Source organism: Athene cunicularia (assembly GCF_003259725.1).
Source record: "Athene cunicularia isolate RWA chromosome 2 unlocalized genomic scaffold, athCun1 chr2_part1, whole genome shotgun sequence".
NCBI classification, from domain to species: domain Eukaryota; kingdom Metazoa; phylum Chordata; class Aves; order Strigiformes; family Strigidae; genus Athene; species Athene cunicularia.
In genome coordinates, this window is record NW_020799095.1 from 83164770 (window position 1) to 83183383 (window position 18614).

General features: G+C 36.7%; 1 protein-coding gene across 1 annotated transcript in view; it reads right to left on the bottom strand.

The window, feature by feature from the left end:
- TMEM245 (transmembrane protein 245) overlaps positions 1–18614 on the bottom strand; it is a 114882-nt gene that overhangs the window by 85296 nt on the left and 10972 nt on the right. The window contains exons 3-6 of the mRNA XM_026843085.1: positions 8464–8581; positions 7169–7270; positions 6158–6265; positions 819–1031 (exon numbers count right to left, since the gene is read on the bottom strand). Coding sequence (XP_026698886.1) covers positions 819–1031; positions 6158–6265; positions 7169–7270; positions 8464–8581 — 541 coding nt within the window. The remainder of the gene's footprint in view (positions 1–818; positions 1032–6157; positions 6266–7168; positions 7271–8463; positions 8582–18614) is intronic.

Below are 18614 nucleotides of genomic sequence, written 5' to 3' on the forward strand. Positions count from 1 at the left end.
TAGCTGGGACCAACCCACCACACTTGGTAGAAATAGCTACATTTAAGTGTTAAATACATTTTAAAAATGCTGAAAATCAGCATTTTAACTGAAGATTAAAGACAAGTAAATTAGGAAATTCACTTTGTTTACAGTAGGTAGATGGGAGGAAATGCCTTCATAGTACCTCATGCGTATTTTGAGAGTTCCCATCTGCCCTATTCACTCCTCAAAACAGTATCAGAAAAAGTGGCATTCAGTTTTATAAAATAACCTCTTTAGATAGCTATCGCAACTACTCCATTCTTCCTCAATATACAAGAGAACAGATACACATAGATGTGAAGCAATAAAGCTAATTAACCTCAGAGCTAGAATTAGAATAAAATTTAGTTTGTGATTTGTCCTAGCAACACATTTTTAATGGAAATTAAAAGCTAGCATGATCTGTACTTCAGTACTGAGTAACAGCTAAAAATATTCTTTATCTATAGGTGCAAAAACTTGAAAGTCATGACATCAGGATGAAGAAAAACAAAGTACTCACAACCAGAAGTATTGTTACAATGTAATGTATGGCACTAAATTATTCCAGGTAATTACAATACTCAACAGACAAAGCAATTTTACAGAGTTGTCCACTACATGGTAACAGACAGTACACATCAGTCTTCCTATCTGAAGCTACAATTCATCTTGTCTTAACAAAAAGTCTTGAAAAAGTCTTAAATTAAAGCTCATACAAATCTACAAGCCTCTTCCTTCAATTTTATTTAGCACAAAGCTTAAGGCTATCCAAAGTCATAATTAACACACATTTGTAATAACTGGATTATTACCTGCAAAAGGCACGGGCAATAGCTGCACAATCCAGAAATTTAGCCAGATCTGGACAATGACAATGGCCCACACAAGTGTAACAAAGTAAATATCACTAGTTTTCTTTTTTCTAAGAAAAGATCCAATCTCAGGTCTTTGTCTGCTCCCAGAAGAGGATGAAGAGGAGGAGAAAGATGATGAAGCATGTGGAGGCTGATCACCTTCTGTTGCTCCTAACAAACAAATGCAAACAAAGAAGTGGAAATTATCACATGAACATTCACCACAGAACAGAATATGCTCCCCAGTCCAAAATTAACCTTTGTTTTGGTTGGGGGTTTTTTTGCTTTGTTTTGTTGGGTTTTTTCTTGTTATTTCTCTAAAAGACAGACAGCCTTGGCACTGATCTGAATTTTGAAAAGCTAGAACAGGGCTGTGTAAGCTCTCCCACATCATGCAACACCATGCCAAGCAGTGCTGCAAGAAGGAGGGAAGAAAAGATGCTACAGTCTCTAAGAGGCCTCCTCTTACTGCAGGTAAATTACAAGCCAAACATTTTGTCAAATAACCATAAAATCCTGAAAAACACAAAGTGTAATTCACTTCTAAAAGAAATCTAAAGTATTGGAAGAAATCTTTTGATTTCTCTTTACTTCAAGCATTCAAAAAGAAATCTTAGATTTGCTCAAAGCTCATTTAAATCAAACAAAAAAATACAGCATACACTGAAGAAAAAAGCTTGTATCTCACAAAATTTTTACCACACTTTTTGTCTTCCTGAACATTACAATCATAGCACTCACACTGTGATCCTAAATTACCTGCTTGTGTAACATATTTAATGACAGCAAGCATAAATTAGTGGGTAACAAATGGTGTCATTCTCCCATTCGTAAGTTAGTAAACATGAAGTTCAATTAAAAAATGTGAACTGATGTATTAAAGGCATTTATAAATAAACAGTAAATAGTCATTTCAGGCAAAAATAGTATGTCCAAATTAAAATTCTTGTATAGAGAACACATTTATTTATTTAACTGTTTAGTTGGCAAATCTGCCTACTATGGGTGACATCAAATCCAGCTTTAGTCACTGTATGTAGACTCTCTCCCTGAAAACACCAGTACTAACTTTTATTGAGGCCCCATACCGGTGGCAAAATGCACACACTTCCTACACACCATTACCTGAGAAAAATTTGTAGCTGTAGTGGAAGAACACACACACAAGAAAACCTGAAAACTTATTCTATGCTGTAGAATAAAAGGCAGTTTGTTATGTTGGTACACACTGAAGCAGGTTAGCAATGAACACAACTCTTGCTGGACCTGTGTCACATCAACACCAACCACTTCCTTCACACTAAGTAAAACTCTGTAAAAACTGTTATTACATGCGTATCAGTCGAACACCTCATGTTCCACACATGCGGTTTTAGTTGCAGTTTGTCACTAAAGCCATTCCTAGCCTAAAGCATGACAGCTAGAATGCACAAAAAAAAAAAGACAGATTTGTCATACGTGTACAGTAGTGGTATGTGACAAATTCTGCATCCTCACACACTGGATTAACACTCCTCTGTTGCAGAAATCTACACTGGTGTTCTACAAGTAAGGGGAACTACTTTTAGAGTTTATAAATACTTCCCCACCGCACGAATACAATAATGCAGATCCACCGATTCACCCAACTGATAGACACTGGGATGATGACAGAAACATCAGCTGGTTGCTGGTAACATATTTGGTGGAACTTCAGAATATTCCCAGAGGAATTAAAGCATGCAACCTGAAAGAAGGAAATCCACAAGCAACTAAACACATCGGAAGCTTCAGGCAGAGCACTTCTTCACATATCAAAGAGATGAAGGCCAGCCCTATCATACAAACTACAGGAGTAAATTTTTCATAAACAGAAATTTTCCTGTAAATAGAAATTTTCCTTAATAATAAAAAAAAAAAAAAGTGGTTTTGTCATAAGAAATAGAGGGTCTATCATTCTCCTGTACTTCTCAATCGATTTTTAATGAAGTAGAAGAGTACCAATAGAAACAAATGGATTCAGCTTAAAATGCACTAAAAGAACACAAATTTGAAAGAAGTTTATCTGTAATTGAGAACTGTCATGTCAATTCAACTTACTCAACACTTTTCTTCTTTTTTCTCCAAAATTAACATAGTAAACATGACAATAGAAACTCAAATATTTACCAAAGGGAAGGAAGTGCTAAAAGCCAGAACAGATAACACAAGGAAATTTAATATGCTGAAGTCTATGCCTCAAGATTAAAGCTATCCAAAACTTTTTGCCCCCAAAACCCTTAGTAGAGTCTTTTATGGGAAAAAAAAAAAAAAAAAAAAAAAGAAAAAGAGAATACTCCTTCTTTTGGTAATGAAAAATTTGATCAACATATTTTTGCAATGAAGAAAACCTTAATTAAATAACAGCAACAGTAATGTTAAGAGCAGTACCAAACAGCCTCATTCTCCTACAGTTTCCCTACTAACTTAAGCAGACTGTTGCAGATGTGCAAAACACAGCTGGAAAAGAATGAACAGGGGGAAAGAAAAAAAAAAAAGAGAGAGAAAAAGATAAAAATAGACAAAAAAAAAAAAAGAGGCTAAAAACTCCTAGAGAATCCAAAGACAAGAAAGATTTTTCAGAATGTAGTTCTGCAGCACTTCAAGCAAAACTAAATGGGCACTGCCAATGACCCAGTATTCTCCCTGTGACAAACACAGATTCCTTCACATCAGAAATGACATTTGGATGATGGTATCATAAGCCAGTTCACAAAGTTGCAAAAAATCCACCAAACTGCAAATGAAACAAGTCACATTTGTTGGCAAGATATGCTCTGTAGACCAAGGCATGACTGCCTTGTCAACAGAAATAGGAAGAAAAGAACTACTGGAATATTAATTTAGACTAACTTCAGGGTCTGTAAAACCTCATTTCATGTGCTTCTTGATATTTTTAGAGATGAAACCTGAAAAACACCTATCTTCCAACTAATTAAAGTATGACAGTCTTTCCCAAATGGCTAACATAATACCCAGCTAAGAATTCAGCAAAATCAGAATGTATCGTCCTTATTTGAATAAAAACAACAAAGAAAGTACATTTTTGAGGCTGTCTTAAGACACGTTCTTTTCTTTACACAATTGTCCTCTGTCAAGTCAACTTCTTGCTAGCATAACATTTTGAATTATTGTCCTCCCCTTCCTTAAATAAAAGGAAAATGAACAGAAGCATAAACAGGAAGGCAAATGTCCATATCTCTATGGAGCAGGGTATCAGAATGAAACCTTCAGAGTTAGATGAAACTAGATAGATGATATTAAGAAAATCACTTCTTAATGAAAAATTCTTTTGGAACACCAGGATGAATGTACCTTTTCATCAATAACCACATCTTTCTGTAATTTCAAGAGAAAATTTTTATTTTTAAGAAAACCAAGAAGCACACGATGAAAGGGAGGCTAAGAGCCATGATGACATGTAAGGATTTCAGTATCTATCATATTCAAGGCCAACAAGACAACAGAATCTTGCTTACAAGGCAGCTAACAAAATGCTGCAGTGGTATTTGCTTCGTAAGTTATAACATAACTTAGAAGTCTTCATAAGACTTCTCATTTGCTGTATACTCTGAAAATTCTTGGGAAATCAGGAAGGACAAGTTAGATCACCTGCACTGGTATCATTAAACTCCTCACCTCCAACACTAAATACCAGTATTCAACAACAAAGGAAGGAAAAACATGAGTGTTCAGAAAAACCTGTAAAATCAAGACATTTCCCCTTCTGTTTTTTTAATGAACAAATTTAAGCATAAGGAGAGCAGTAAAACCATGGAGCATTGGTTGTTCTATAATTGATCTAATACAGTATAAGCATTGTTACTGCTACTGACAATCAACCTTGACAACCATTAACATAGAATAAATATAAGGAAGATCTCCTCCTGAACTCTGCTGTTCATCAGGCTGAAGGTATTAACACTTTCAAAATCTTACACTTCTCATAAAATAGTTATATGTTACTTTACAAGTTCCAAAGCAAGGTAACATAACATCTAAAAATCACTGCAAAGGAAAACTAAGAGTTGTAGTTTCTTAAACCTATAGATAAAAATATTTTGCTGTACAAGAATAATGTTTCATCACCATTCACACAAAAGATCCAAACCAAATATGACCAAAAAGATGCTTAACACATACCACAAAATAGAATGCTAATTCCCAACAGACTGTTGAAAAATTATTTGACTATTATTAGGAGTAAACATGAAACACCATATTTGTTCTTGTCCTGCTGTGAAGGAAAACAACAGAATGTGCAAGACAGAAAACATATGGTTAACTGTCTCAAGAAAATAAGTCATAAAACATTCACTAAAAGACACCTTTGTAAAACCACTACAGTTGTCTTTTGTCCAAGAGAAGTTACAACTAGAAAAACAGAAAAAAATCCTGTCTTGAAGAGAAAAAAAAAAGCATTCTCTCCTGTATAATCACTATGTTTCCTCCTCTGGAGCACGATTTACACATTACAGACAATATTAAGAACATACTGTCTTGAAGCAGATGACTTAAACACAGTCAATTTCAAACTGAAGTTTTGCAAGTTCACATTCTGTCAAGTTTGAATGACTTGTTTTGTCTACTTGCAGGAAAACAGGTGAAATCTTTCAAATTCCTGAGATGTTCATAATAGTGGAGTTTTTTCCAGTATCATATTCTATCAAAGGCTTACCCAGAAAAATGATGGTAAAGTTGAAAACCAGTGATGGACATTTAACACCTTCTTTGCAACTCTTCCAAGCCATTTCTTACAGATTTCTAGTTGTGTTATTTCAAGTGAAAGTATCATGAGTCAAGCTACAATGGCAAGTAAACTCACTATAGAAAAAAACTTTGATCATGCTATAGTTAAACAGAGGACAGAGGTCTGTCACGGTGATGTACACGAAAATTATTCCAGTCTGTACCTGGTCCTTAAATCCAGTTATATCTTGTAACTGCCAACAAATCAAAAGGCAGCTAGGGAAAGTAAAAAACTAATAACAAAAAATAGGAAAAAAAACCCCACGCCCTCATTCAAACAAAACCCCAACCCTTCTAGTTACGCCTTCTTAATGTACAGACAGTCATGTAAACTATCATTTGCAAGACAGCTTTTACATTATCACTGTCTTAACATTTTTAAAAACAAACCTGTTTCACAAGGTAAGAATAAATGTGCTATTTTGGACAAAATGAAGAGGATAGGGACTATTTTGAAATTTGTTCTTAATTCCCTCCAATTTCATGCCTTTAGAGCAAATTCAAATGTTTCTTACAGAGTATTCAGTCACCTGAGGGTTGTGAGGAACATTCATTATTGGACTCATCTTCTGTCATCGAAATTGCCATGGCAATTGTTGAAGCAGCAATGGAAATCATCTGACCAGGAAGCTCTGCCCCTGTAAAATATATATGAAGAGTATTTAAAATGTTTTCTTTGTTGCTTGATATCCACCAAAGCTGTCAAACAACAGAAATTATACTTGCAGACATTGTTATTTTTTTTAATATGTATTATATGTAGTCAACATGATCAAACAGGAATGAATGCTATTAATTTTAGTATTACAATACACCTGGAGACAAAACACAAAACTAGTTATTTGCTTAGCACTGTCCTTGTTAATGAACTGCTACCAACCAAGTCATTTGCAGTTGCTGGCAGACTGATTAATCTAAAAATCTTTATACCAGATAACCAATTTTACTAACCAAGATTATGATGACTTTCAAGAATACTAGAACAAGAAGATAGTAAAAAAAGTTTCCCAAAATAATCATACAGCTAGTACTAGAAAGGAACACCTGACATTTGCTTTTATGTAAAATTGACTCACAACAGGCACAACCTATTTTTCTCAAAGCCTAAACACAAACCAGTTTTAAGAAAGTGATATTCCAAAACCAAATGACTGGATATAAGAAACTTGCTGGGTGGAGTTGTCTCAGTTTCTCTCACACTCAGTATTATAAACAGCTATTAAACTCATATTGCTCATTTCTTCCAAAATTAGCAAGACACATAGGATTACATATAAGATTCTGTAAATTTAAGCAATCAGATGAGAGTCACTGCCTTGCTATGGGAAAAAAAAAAATCAGTCCATTGCAATTATTTTCTGTAAAGAATCAAAGATTCACTTCAGCATGAGTAAACCACTCTGAAACATACTAAAAATCTAATAGTAAATTATTGTAATCCACATGATATTGAATTTACAGTAATATGGTCCAGATTCTTTCACTTAACTTTACAGAACTTTTGCCTCCAACAGTAAAAGAAATAGTGACTCATTTCTTACCAGAAGACTCCTTTCCATTCTGCTGTTCATGCAACATGCCTACGGTCATCAGAACAACTATAACCAGAAACACAGGAATTCTCCAGGAACCTGCCACAGAAGCTGAAAGATACAGGGTTTTTTTTTGACAAGAAAAATTACACCACCAATAAATTGTACATTTAGCAAAACCAAGAAAGGCACCACATCAACCAAGAACAATCTGGACAGAAACTAAGAAGTGTCATAAAGTAAATAAGTTTTCCACATTCACAGAAAGGAAGAACAGAAAACACAGGTGAACTAATTTCTCAAATAATAAAGGAAGTTAAAACTGTTCCTAACTTGAGTGACTTTAGACTATGCTTATATAAAGAACAATTTTAAAAACATGCAAAATTACATTCAAATACACACAAAATAAAAGCATTTTAGATGTCAGAGGCAAATGAAGTTCCCCCCCAAAAATCTATATTTATGTTAGATCTCCACAGAGTTGGCATCAAGCAGTGCCTTCTTGGAGTCTGTTTTTTCAGCCAGTACTTCCATCAAATACAAGACTGTTAAAATGTAAGCAAATGCAAAGCCATTATATCTTAAAACCTCAGGAAAGTGTCTCCACATGGTCAGAACAACCCTTGAAACCTGCTGCTAAAGCAAAGTAAATAATGAAGTATGCTGTGAAACATTCCATCATTACCATCTTCTATTATTTCCATGATACTTTCACTATAAACTGAAAATATAATCTGATAATCTAAGTATGTAAAATAAATCTAATACTAATACGTTACTATAATCTTACATTAGTATTAACAGATTACACAGATTACTGGCGAATTTATTTGTTATTGTTGATAGATCAACATGCTTATTGACTACTGATAAAAAAGGGGTTTTTACTTCTATTACTACTATTAAATGCATTTTACAGCTTCAGCTTTGTTTAACAGTAGGCTTTCAAGAAAAATAATATTAAACACCATCACAAGTGAAAGTCTAAATCCACCCACATGTGAACGCAGCCCTTCCTGACTGTCAGAGAATAAGTACCAGGTCTGTGAGCCAAATAAGGGAAATCCATGGGAAGAACAAACTGGGCAAGAGGAGTGGAAGACGCATGTTGCTCAGCATCCTGATGCCTTCCCATTCCCTATTCCAGCACTTCCTGCTGCAGCCAGAATTACTGAGAAAACAGCCTGCACCTCAGCTAGACTCCATTACAAAGATTCAGTAGAAGAGCAAGGGAGTAGCTTTGTTTGCAAGACAACAGAATCCCACTGGACACATCAGAATAATAACTTTTTGTTACTCACCTAAGTGAAAGAGCAGCATAATCCAGACAGGGACAGAGATAGCTTTTAAGTAACGTTCAGTGCTTATATTCCACTTGAATGAAACCATCAGCAGGTAACCAACCACCAATGTCCATATCTTTAAGAGAAAAGATACACACAAGTATGTATACATACACGAGTACAGCACAGCTACATTTTGATGAGTGCATACATACACAAATGCACTCACCCCTAACTGCCATACTGAGAGAACTGAAGTCAGGTTCTAATTCTTTAAGAAACCTACATTTCAGAACTGTCAAGTAATTACAGGAGGTTTTGCTCCATATAAGAGAAAAGTTTTCACGAAGTGTAAGAGCACTCTAGACATGCCTTTAGTCTGCCTTCAGTATGGTTCTAATGTGAGGGGGTATATGCGCTTTGCTGGACACAAACCCCGAAGAAAGATGGTTTTGCACCTGAGACCAAGCAATTACTCTGGAACTACTATTAAAAGGTGAGAACCTAAATGAAATGGGGCCACCAGCAGCACCAGTGGGGCCACAGGGAGACAGAGACAGCAGAGCATCCAGCACCCAGCAGCTTGCCAGCTCCTGTGTTCCAGTCCAAATAGACAAAAGGGATTTTAAGCCAACCATACCCATTAGGAAGCACAAAAAAAATGCTGTTTCTCAGCAGTGTTGGTCCACAAAACAATCGTGCCTTTAAATGACTTGTTACATGTAATTTTATCAAATATTTAACTAAAAACAGCAGTGACAGAAGAATGTCCATCATAACATATCAGGAGGAAGACGTCATCATTTTGGTTTTGCTATTTCTAACTGCCTTCTACAACTCTGCTCATCAGATAAATCACAATACAGAAATCTAATTGAGAAACTTGAGATGAGGAATTTGAGCTTGAAAATGCTGAAAAAGAAGAAAGCAGAAACCCAGAAGAGGCAACAGGAGATGAAAGTCGCTACTCAGCAGAAGATGTGAAGTAAAAGAGGTATGAAAACCTGTAAAAATAAAGTGTTGTATTCATTTTTTTTTTTTTTTTAAAAAAAAAAAAAAAAAAAAAAAAGGACCTTTCTGGCCCAAATTCAATAAATATTCCCTATCCGTAACCAATTAAGGACACGCTCAAATTTACACTTAGAAATCCATAAATTCCAAAGAAGTTTAAAAAGGACTTCTATTAACAGCATTTGCTGAATCAGACCTCACGGTAAGAGGTGAGTGCACTAGCAAAGACACAGAAGATGCAATCATACAGAACACACAAGAGGTTTCACCTCTTTACTCTGCACTAACATGACTCGTGCTGAAGAGGCAACTGTCTCTGTGAAAAGCAGGTCTGTGTGGCTATTCCCATGAACCTCACTGGTGCACAGGAAATCTAAATTGTACTGCATACAGCAGACAAGCAGTGATGGACCCTGTTAACTTCACAGGGAACACACACACACAAGGTAATTTAAAATCACTCCAGAAATGTAAACAAACGTAAGCACTTTTCATACTAATCTTTCTCATCAAAGCTGATCAGTCCAACTTTTCACTGCTATCCATCTCTATTTCTGCATTAACAGAGCTGCATAATGCTTGTGGCTAAATGTGGACTCAAGATAAACGTCTAAAATGAACACAACCATTAGACATTAAGGCTAGAGTCATAAACAAATGAACAAAAATATTTTTGATCTGAAATGCAGAGCAGCACTCCTTTAACAGCATAAGTTCATAACAAACTCTCTCACAAGGCATATTACAGCACAACTGTAATTGCAAAAGATAACAGCATGAAGATGCTCTCCTACTCCTTAACATCAGCCACACAGCATTTTTTTGTGATAAATGTTCCAGCATTAAACCATTTTTTCTCTTTAACTTTTAAATTTAATGACAAATAGGAGACTTGGTAAATTCAATAAATTAAACTTTATGATTAATAATATGTCAAAAGTATGAGGATAACAGAACATAAGTTACAGTAATTCATCAATTCTCATTTATAAAATCTTAGCAAATGACCCAAGTAGAAGTATTTATTTCTATTGAATAGAGAGAAATAGCTTATTTTAAAATAACTCATCTTGTTTCAGAGATCTAACAATAACAATCCTGAAACCCTGCAAAAAACCCTATGTAATCAACTGACTGGTGCAAGAGGTTTCATTTCACTGACACTACAGAGTAATCAGTTCTTTATCTGTTCATTTTATGTCCAAGCACTTCCCTATGCTGCAAGAAATACACTGCATGGGAACTAGGGTAGCCTACTTCTCTAAACTTGAGTAGCCTGCTTCCAACAATTCATAGCTGAAAGCAACTGACAAAGTAAATTAACTTAAATTAACATGGACTAGGATTTCATCCCATACTAACCTGGCAACGGCCTTTTTTTTTCTTAACCCTTTAAAACCATGTTATATAACCTTTCCCATTGTTTTTCTGAACAATCTCCAGAGGTTTTGGCTACAAGAGTGAGAGAATATTAATAGTCTCTTTACTATATTGCATGTCCATCTCAACAACTGACATCATGGAAATAAAGAATAAAAGATACTGCCTACGCTCATTAAAATTAAGCTACTGTAATTACTGAACTGAAACTAGAAGGGATACAAATTCCCTGCTAAACCAAAATGCCTATAAATATGATTTATAAGATTATACAGATAACCAGGTAACTAATACACACACTTCACATATTGCAGAATGGATTAGCTACCATAAACTATTTATCAAGCTGAAGTCAGCTACAGATGCCTAACCTTCACCAGGTACTCTAACATTTCAAACGCCTATTCAATCACAACTAATATTTTCAGACATGCACAACTCCCATATATCACAATTCTAGGATGGTTTAATTCTGTAACTTCTTCTTCCTTCCCTCACTTATCTTCATTGTCTGAACAGGCAACAAAGACCTCATTTCTCACATCTTCCAATGTTGTAGCACCCCTCACAAATTGAGCAAAATGTTGTTTAACTTTAGACATATGAAGTAAAACTACATGCTTCCCTGAATAGCTTACCTGTGAGACTACTGTGTAACTTCTTGGATTTCAGCATCCACTTCTGCGTTACAGTGGTAAATTTAAAAAGCCAGATTTAGACACACCTAGGCAAGTCTGAAGGGCTTCAGTTCTCTTCAAACTGCCAATTGAATACAAAACTACAAGAAAAATGCAGCTTTTATATTAAGCTCAAGCATCTGCTTCAGTGTATTGATTTTTCTTTTCAGTGTTGGAAAGTCTAGGACTCATCAGCATGACCTATCACCAATGTTACTGAAAAAAATCTGTTTCCAGTTCCAGCTAAAGTTGAAAGAATTTGAAAATCTCAGACACTCTTTTGGCTTTGGCATCAATTTTCAAAAACGAACTCTTTCCTATTACTCAATTCATGACAACATTTATATTGATTTATATCGAAGAGTAGAACTTGTTATTTATGCAGTTCACTCCCTTTTATTCCTATCAGCAAATTAAACTCTGAAGTAAAGGTTTTACAGATGAGCCTATTTAACAGCTCACTGCTACTGGAAGCAGCAGTTCATTCTCTCCCACTGCAGTCCTACCTCTTCTGCACACCAGCTGCAAAGTTCATCCAGCCAGCTCCCTAAACTGATAAAAAATTATCCAGAAGAAAAACCCAGGAGTTTATAATTTAACTCAGTTATAGCTAAACAAGCTCACAGAGATAAGACAGGCACTGACAACAGGGCAACTGAAGCTTATGTCAGAAGTGGGATAAGCAAGAACAGCCCCTCACTGGTAGCAAAGCTTTTATTTTGGAAATAAAGATTTTTATTAGTTTTTTCTTAAAATAGGAAAACCTTAAAAACATCGACCAAACATTCACATGGTACTTTTGCGAACTTTTCATATAGTGTTGCACTGAGAGAACCTGATTGAAGAACTGATCTTTTAACAGCAGATCATTATTCCTCCTCAGTGGCGATGCAGACTGGTGAAGGAAAATGAACCTACCATAACAGCTAGGCAGAATAGTGTTGGACTTTAAAGATGAGGTGACACAAGGCATCACTAAAAGCCAAACTGTGTTTGCCACTATGAATATTATAGTGTTTATCTGTCTGTTCATTTGAAAATGTTTTTTTAAACAATAAAAAAAGATAACAAGGAGGCAGATGAGGAATTATGAAAATATCATAACATCCAGCTTTCACAACAAAAATTAATTCCATGTGCCTTTACTGTATATATTGCACAGTACACAAGAGGAAATATCCCACAATGTGCAGAGTCTGCCAGAATGAAGAATGTGTAACTGCCCTTCATTTAGCATGGAGACAGTCTTTATCAGACACAAAATCAAAAAAAAAACCCAAAACAACTGATCATACATATAATACTATTTCCAACTTCAAAGCAAACTCAACCACCTCGTCCCTTCACTAAGGAAGCCATCACTTACCTAAGCAGGTAGATGACATCCTAAGTGAACACAAGTAAGCATAAACCTGACAGACTGGGTTATTCCTTGTCCTAAACACAAAGAATTAGAACAGCATACCAGTTCCATTTCCTCTAGAAGCCCCACTGTGACAGATATCCAGGCAGATATGTTTGGCATTAACACACTCAGACTGCTAAACCACATAAAATAGAAGCCTGGTGTTTAGTGAGGCTACACCTTTTTGAAGGTTCAGAAGTATTGAACTTCTAACTAGAAACCTGGGGCAGGGGGGAACTGACCATCAAAATCAGCACTGCCACACTGAAAAACTATTTTCAGTGTGTTCTGCAACACTTCCTACACTGTTAATTTAAGGAAATCCATTACATCCACGGTATCCAAAAGGCTGCAGCTATGGATGTTGAAAATATTCCTCCTTTAGCTCATTTTTCTTGTCTTAATAGAACAGCTATTTATGAGAAACTCCCTTAATAAAAACACTATTCAGAAATCCAACTCTTCAGGATTCACCTGTTAAAAGAGGGTTTTCAGAATACATCAAATTCCCTGCAGAGAGAGGGACCACTTCTCTGACATGCTTCACAATGACACTTTCACAAGAGATGGCTCCTCAACATACACTGCTTCTTCACCTTCTTGCTTTATTATAGAGAGCATGGTTAAAATTTTGCTGGACAGTTCCATAACAAGCACTCCTTTCAGAGGTAGTAGAAAAAGAACTATCACTGTGTTCAAATACTACACATAAATACCAAAAAAAACCCTAACTAGATGTAGCAGGCTGAAGGCTAGAGACAGCTTAGTGTGTAGGGCTGCAGTTCATGCATATAAATCTTAGTAAGCTCACAAGCCTTTTCAAGAAAGGGATCTCACAGCAGGTCCTCCCAAAACTGGGTGGGTGTGGAAGGGAAAAACAAAGGTGGAAAAGAAAACACTATCAACACTGCTCCCTGCCCCTCCCCATCCTGTTTTTAAATAGGCCACATGTGGTCTCTACACAGTTGACCTCTACCAAGTTGTGAAAACAAACGAAAAACCATAGTTTTGGTACATGTGTTTACAGTCAGTACCTGGCTGTATGATTTAAAAGTCATGATATCAAATAATGAAAGGATTATTATAAACAGCAGAAAGAATACTTAACTGTTTTTTCAGGTGTGTGGGGTTTTTTTATGCTGGGCAAGTTTTAGAAACCTGCAAGCCTGATCAAAGAAGAAAGGGAAGGAAAAAACCTCAAAAAAACCCAACCCTCTCTGAAACACTCAAAAAATAGGAATTATATGCAACTAAAAAAATCAGAACTGTGTTTTTCTCATTTATAGTTACTCCAACATTATAATCAAACTTATCCCTTCCCTTTTCTGGAAGAGAAATTGCCCCATCACGTGAACCTGGCAAAATGTAGATGCATTTCCACCTCCACAGATGACATTCAATAGCACAGTGGAAACCAAGCATCTTGAAATCTGTGACAGAAAACATTTACCAAGGAGCACGTTTGAGAATTTCTGTCTGCAAGGGTTATTTTAGGGGCTGCTGACATCTAGTACCAACACAAATGGAGGTCCCCCTAGTGGATGTCTTCGATAGTTTCCCTGACAGGGAGCAGACAGACAAGAGGCCGAAACAGACAAGACCTACTTTGACAATATTCCAACGCAGTGGTCACGGCAAATGGTGTTTCCAGATTTGCCCAGCATTCTACCGAGGAAAGGAATTGATTAGGTCCTCTAACTGCATGCTAAGCACTACAACAAAATTAGTTGTACCTAGTACAGAGGTACACATACACATGAGTACACAGTTCCCGACCCTGACCAGTAACTTGTGACAAAACAAGGAAGAAAGACTGACCATGGGAGAAAGATTTTGACAGCCCTGTAACCAAGTTCACTCCAGAGAATTCTGCCAATTACATCAGATTTAATTTACTAAGATGCACTTTAGAGTCAATGTAGAGCAGATGTATAATTCACTTCATCTGTCCAGATCTACAAACTATTTCTAAATAAATACGAGCATGTGAACCCTGCTGGAAATAATAAAATAAAAAATAATTAAAAAAAAAAAAGAAAATACAACCAATAGCTGGCATTTCCTGTATACTACTTCAAGTGTAAAACATCAGACTAAAGTAGCTTGAACTCTTGCCACAAAGCAGAAGAATTTCCTGTACCTTAGACACAGAGTTGGATACAAGTGTACTTCCTACAAAAGCAGGATCACAAGGCAGTCCAAGATTAGTCTTCAGAAGGTATACTAACTGCAAGGGTAATCACGCTGAAACTGTCATAGCCTATAAGCGTGTAAGAGTATAGTCAGTCCACTATGGGACTTTTCAAGAAAAAAAGATACTGGAAAACACTCCCCTTCCCTACTATAAGTAACTTAAGTTCATGTAGAGCGTATGTACTCCTCTATGTAAGACTTCTACAAACAACCCACAGAGAAGGCTGGAGCCAGAGCAAGGAACTCAACTGGAATTTATAACCAGCTCCTAGCTCTAAGGCCCGGTAGCCCACTACATTTCTTGAGCAAGCTTCTTCAAAGGTGATGTGGGAACTGTAAAGCATAAAGGGAAGGAAAAGGAGATGGTGGGAACAAGATACTTGTAGAGTAGCCCAAGATCTTGAACTTGTTCTTCAAATGGAGTGTTTTGCATTTATCTATCAAACATTCCCTAACATGGAGGTATCTAGAATGCCAAATTCAAACTGCAGGTGTGACTTTAGAACCACAGACAGGAATACAGCCATTTCCAAATGTTCACTCATCAACACCATGAATGGCTTTCCCAGACTGGAGGACAAGAGTACAAGAAAGCTCTGTAACACACTGGTGCCAAGATACAGTTTACTGTGTCATTATCACATGCAATTGCTGCAATTGGAGAACATTTTTTTCTGGAACCAAAGGGAGTATTTGTCTCCGTATCACAGCTTAGTGGATACCCTAAAAATACCTTTAGTTAGAGAACATCAAATTAGCATCCCAAAACCCCGCAACTGCTCTCAGTCAAATTCTAGTGATAAGCATCCTCTCACTTCTCTAGCACAAGAGAGGGCATTAGAAAGGGAGAAGACAACGATACATGTTCTTCTTCTCTGTAAGCAGCAGGGCCTTTCAGATGAGGTAAAGCTCCAAATAAGAACAAATACGTACACCTTTGCAGCCCACGGCAGAATCATTTGTGGCTGGAGTACAGACATTCATGGTTCACAAGATGAAAATTACCATAAAGAAATGTTCTATGCTACTCAGATATTGGTCTCAAACTTAAAACAAGCCATGCTTACTCATCTTTTTTATGCTTTTAATAAATGATTTATATATCATATTCTTGGCAATAAAGTATTCCTTCCTAAGTGGAAAATTTACTTGTTTTATGTTAATATGTGTTCAATCCGTATCAAAATATTTCAAAACACAGAAATCTAAATCGGCTTAGTGGGCTGCTAAAAGAAACAATGCAAGAAATTAAATTACCACTACTTTTTCTTACCACATGGAGTATCTACAGACATAAACAGTTGTAATCTTCATGCAAGGTAACATACAGAAGGAACCATGGAGGGTTCAGATCCCGGAGAAGAAATGTACAATGGAGCAAACTGACTTGTAATGTCCAAAATTTCTGTGCAGCTAACAAGCAGACTGTACACCTGCAAACAGTCTTGCAATATAACATGGCAATGAAACAGCTCTAAAATGCTTAACTGAAATTAAAGCAGATACTATTAACTGATCCAGCTCAAGGCTCCTCAGTAGCATAGATAAAATTAAGTTATCCTACTACAGGTCTGAGATAATATAAATCAGGTAACAGCAAAATTCAAGAAACTGGAATAGGAAAACACTGTAAAGCATACAGATGATGCCAGGCTGAGCAGAGGTTATTTCCAAAGGGGTTTTTTTTTCTCATATAAGGCCCCAGAAAGAGACATAGGCAGCTTGCTTAGAAAGCTACAGCAACTGGTTTGCTTAAGGAATCCCATGGTCAGTTATTGTGACATGAATCCAAAATCTTCCAAAGGAACTCAGAATAGTTCTGGGAGCTTACTATCCTTTGGCCCAGTTAAAACCTTACAGCACTTCAACGTACACAAGCGTCACACCAGAAGCAAAAGTAGTAGACACCGCTAAGCAAAACTGCACTGAGCATGCACAGACATCCAGCAGGGTATTACAGCCATACGTAGGAGGTTAAATTGGTGGAACTTCCTTTAGTACCCTTATACTTACCCAGTTAAGTACAGCTTAATTAACCAAGTTTGGATAAACCACTGGATTTAGCCAAGTTGGTTAGTGTAGCAATATTGCTGATTTGTTAAAATAAAATGGGTAGGCCAATGAGAAGGAAAGCCTTAAGCTTATCAAGTAAATTGTGTGGCAACTAATCAAAACTTTCCATCAGTACCAACCGATGCTTACATCTTTCCAACACTCGGCTGAAGGTAAAGATGGTTGTATCTTTATAAAAATAGAGAGTGTCTCTGTCTACTCAGTCTTAATTATACTTCTAAGGACAAAACAGAACAGAAACACAAATCCCCTGACACTTTCCAGAGTATGACAACGCTTCAGAGCAGAGGCCAAGAAAATCTCTTCTCTCAATGTTTACCTTCAAGGGACAAAACATGCTTCCAGTCCATCCTATTCACACCAGAAATAGCTCAAAATATCCTTTGTCAGTATTTTCAGAACTATTCCTTCTTTGTTCCTGCTATGCACCTCCTAAGTTGTGACTGAGATACCAGCATATACCAGCTCCACCAAAGGAATAAAACTAGTATTCGAAAAACATGTGTAATTCACTATCAGAAGCCTGAATAACCTTGTTTGGGTTTTTTTGGGGTGTTGACGGTTTCTCTCTCTTGCCCACATAAGATGATTGGTTTAGGCAGTTCTTCAAGTTTTATTTCCACTATATGCCCATTAAACCAAATGCATATGTCATTTTCCACAGGGGGTGCGTGTGCATGTTGTTTAGTTTCTTTAACAAGCTAGAGCAGCTTAAAAAAAGTCTTTTACACTAAGCAATCTGAGCATGCCAATCATACAACAGCATTTACTAAAAGTGTAACTTACTAATGTTCTGTGCTTTCAGATATGTAGCCTTTCCTGCATTTTCAATTATAACTAACAAAGTTAAAATTAGTTCTGCCAGGGGTTTTAACTTGCCTACCTACTGAAGACAAGACAGGGAAAAGTAGTCTCCCAGAATCTTTACTAAGATATGTCAAATTTTTAAGTTCGATAAACTGTTTACTCTTTAACATTCAAACTGAGTTTGCACCATTTGATACTTTAAAGAAAAAAAAAAAACAAAACACAGTACACTGAGAAACAAGCCTTAAGATGCCTTTCCCCTCAAGTCACTTGCAGAGCTGACCTTGCTATTTCACAACACTTAAGACACAATCTTACAGCTCAATAGAGTCGATGTTTGCCCAAGACCTCACCTGAATTACCTCTGACTTAACAGCATCTCAAAACCTGGGCATGACTAAACGACGGACCCGAAACCCCGACAATAGAAAACGTATCTGCCTCTGCTGCACACCCCGTCTATACGGAACACCCCTCCACGCCGCGGGATGGAACTCGGGAGCTCCTTTTAAAGCTGCTTTACACACGGCTTTATCGTGAAGACGAGGTTTGCCCTACGCCACCGCGACGCCCTGACAGCGATCGGGTGGTTGGTTTGCCTGGGCATCCCCGGCGCTACAGCT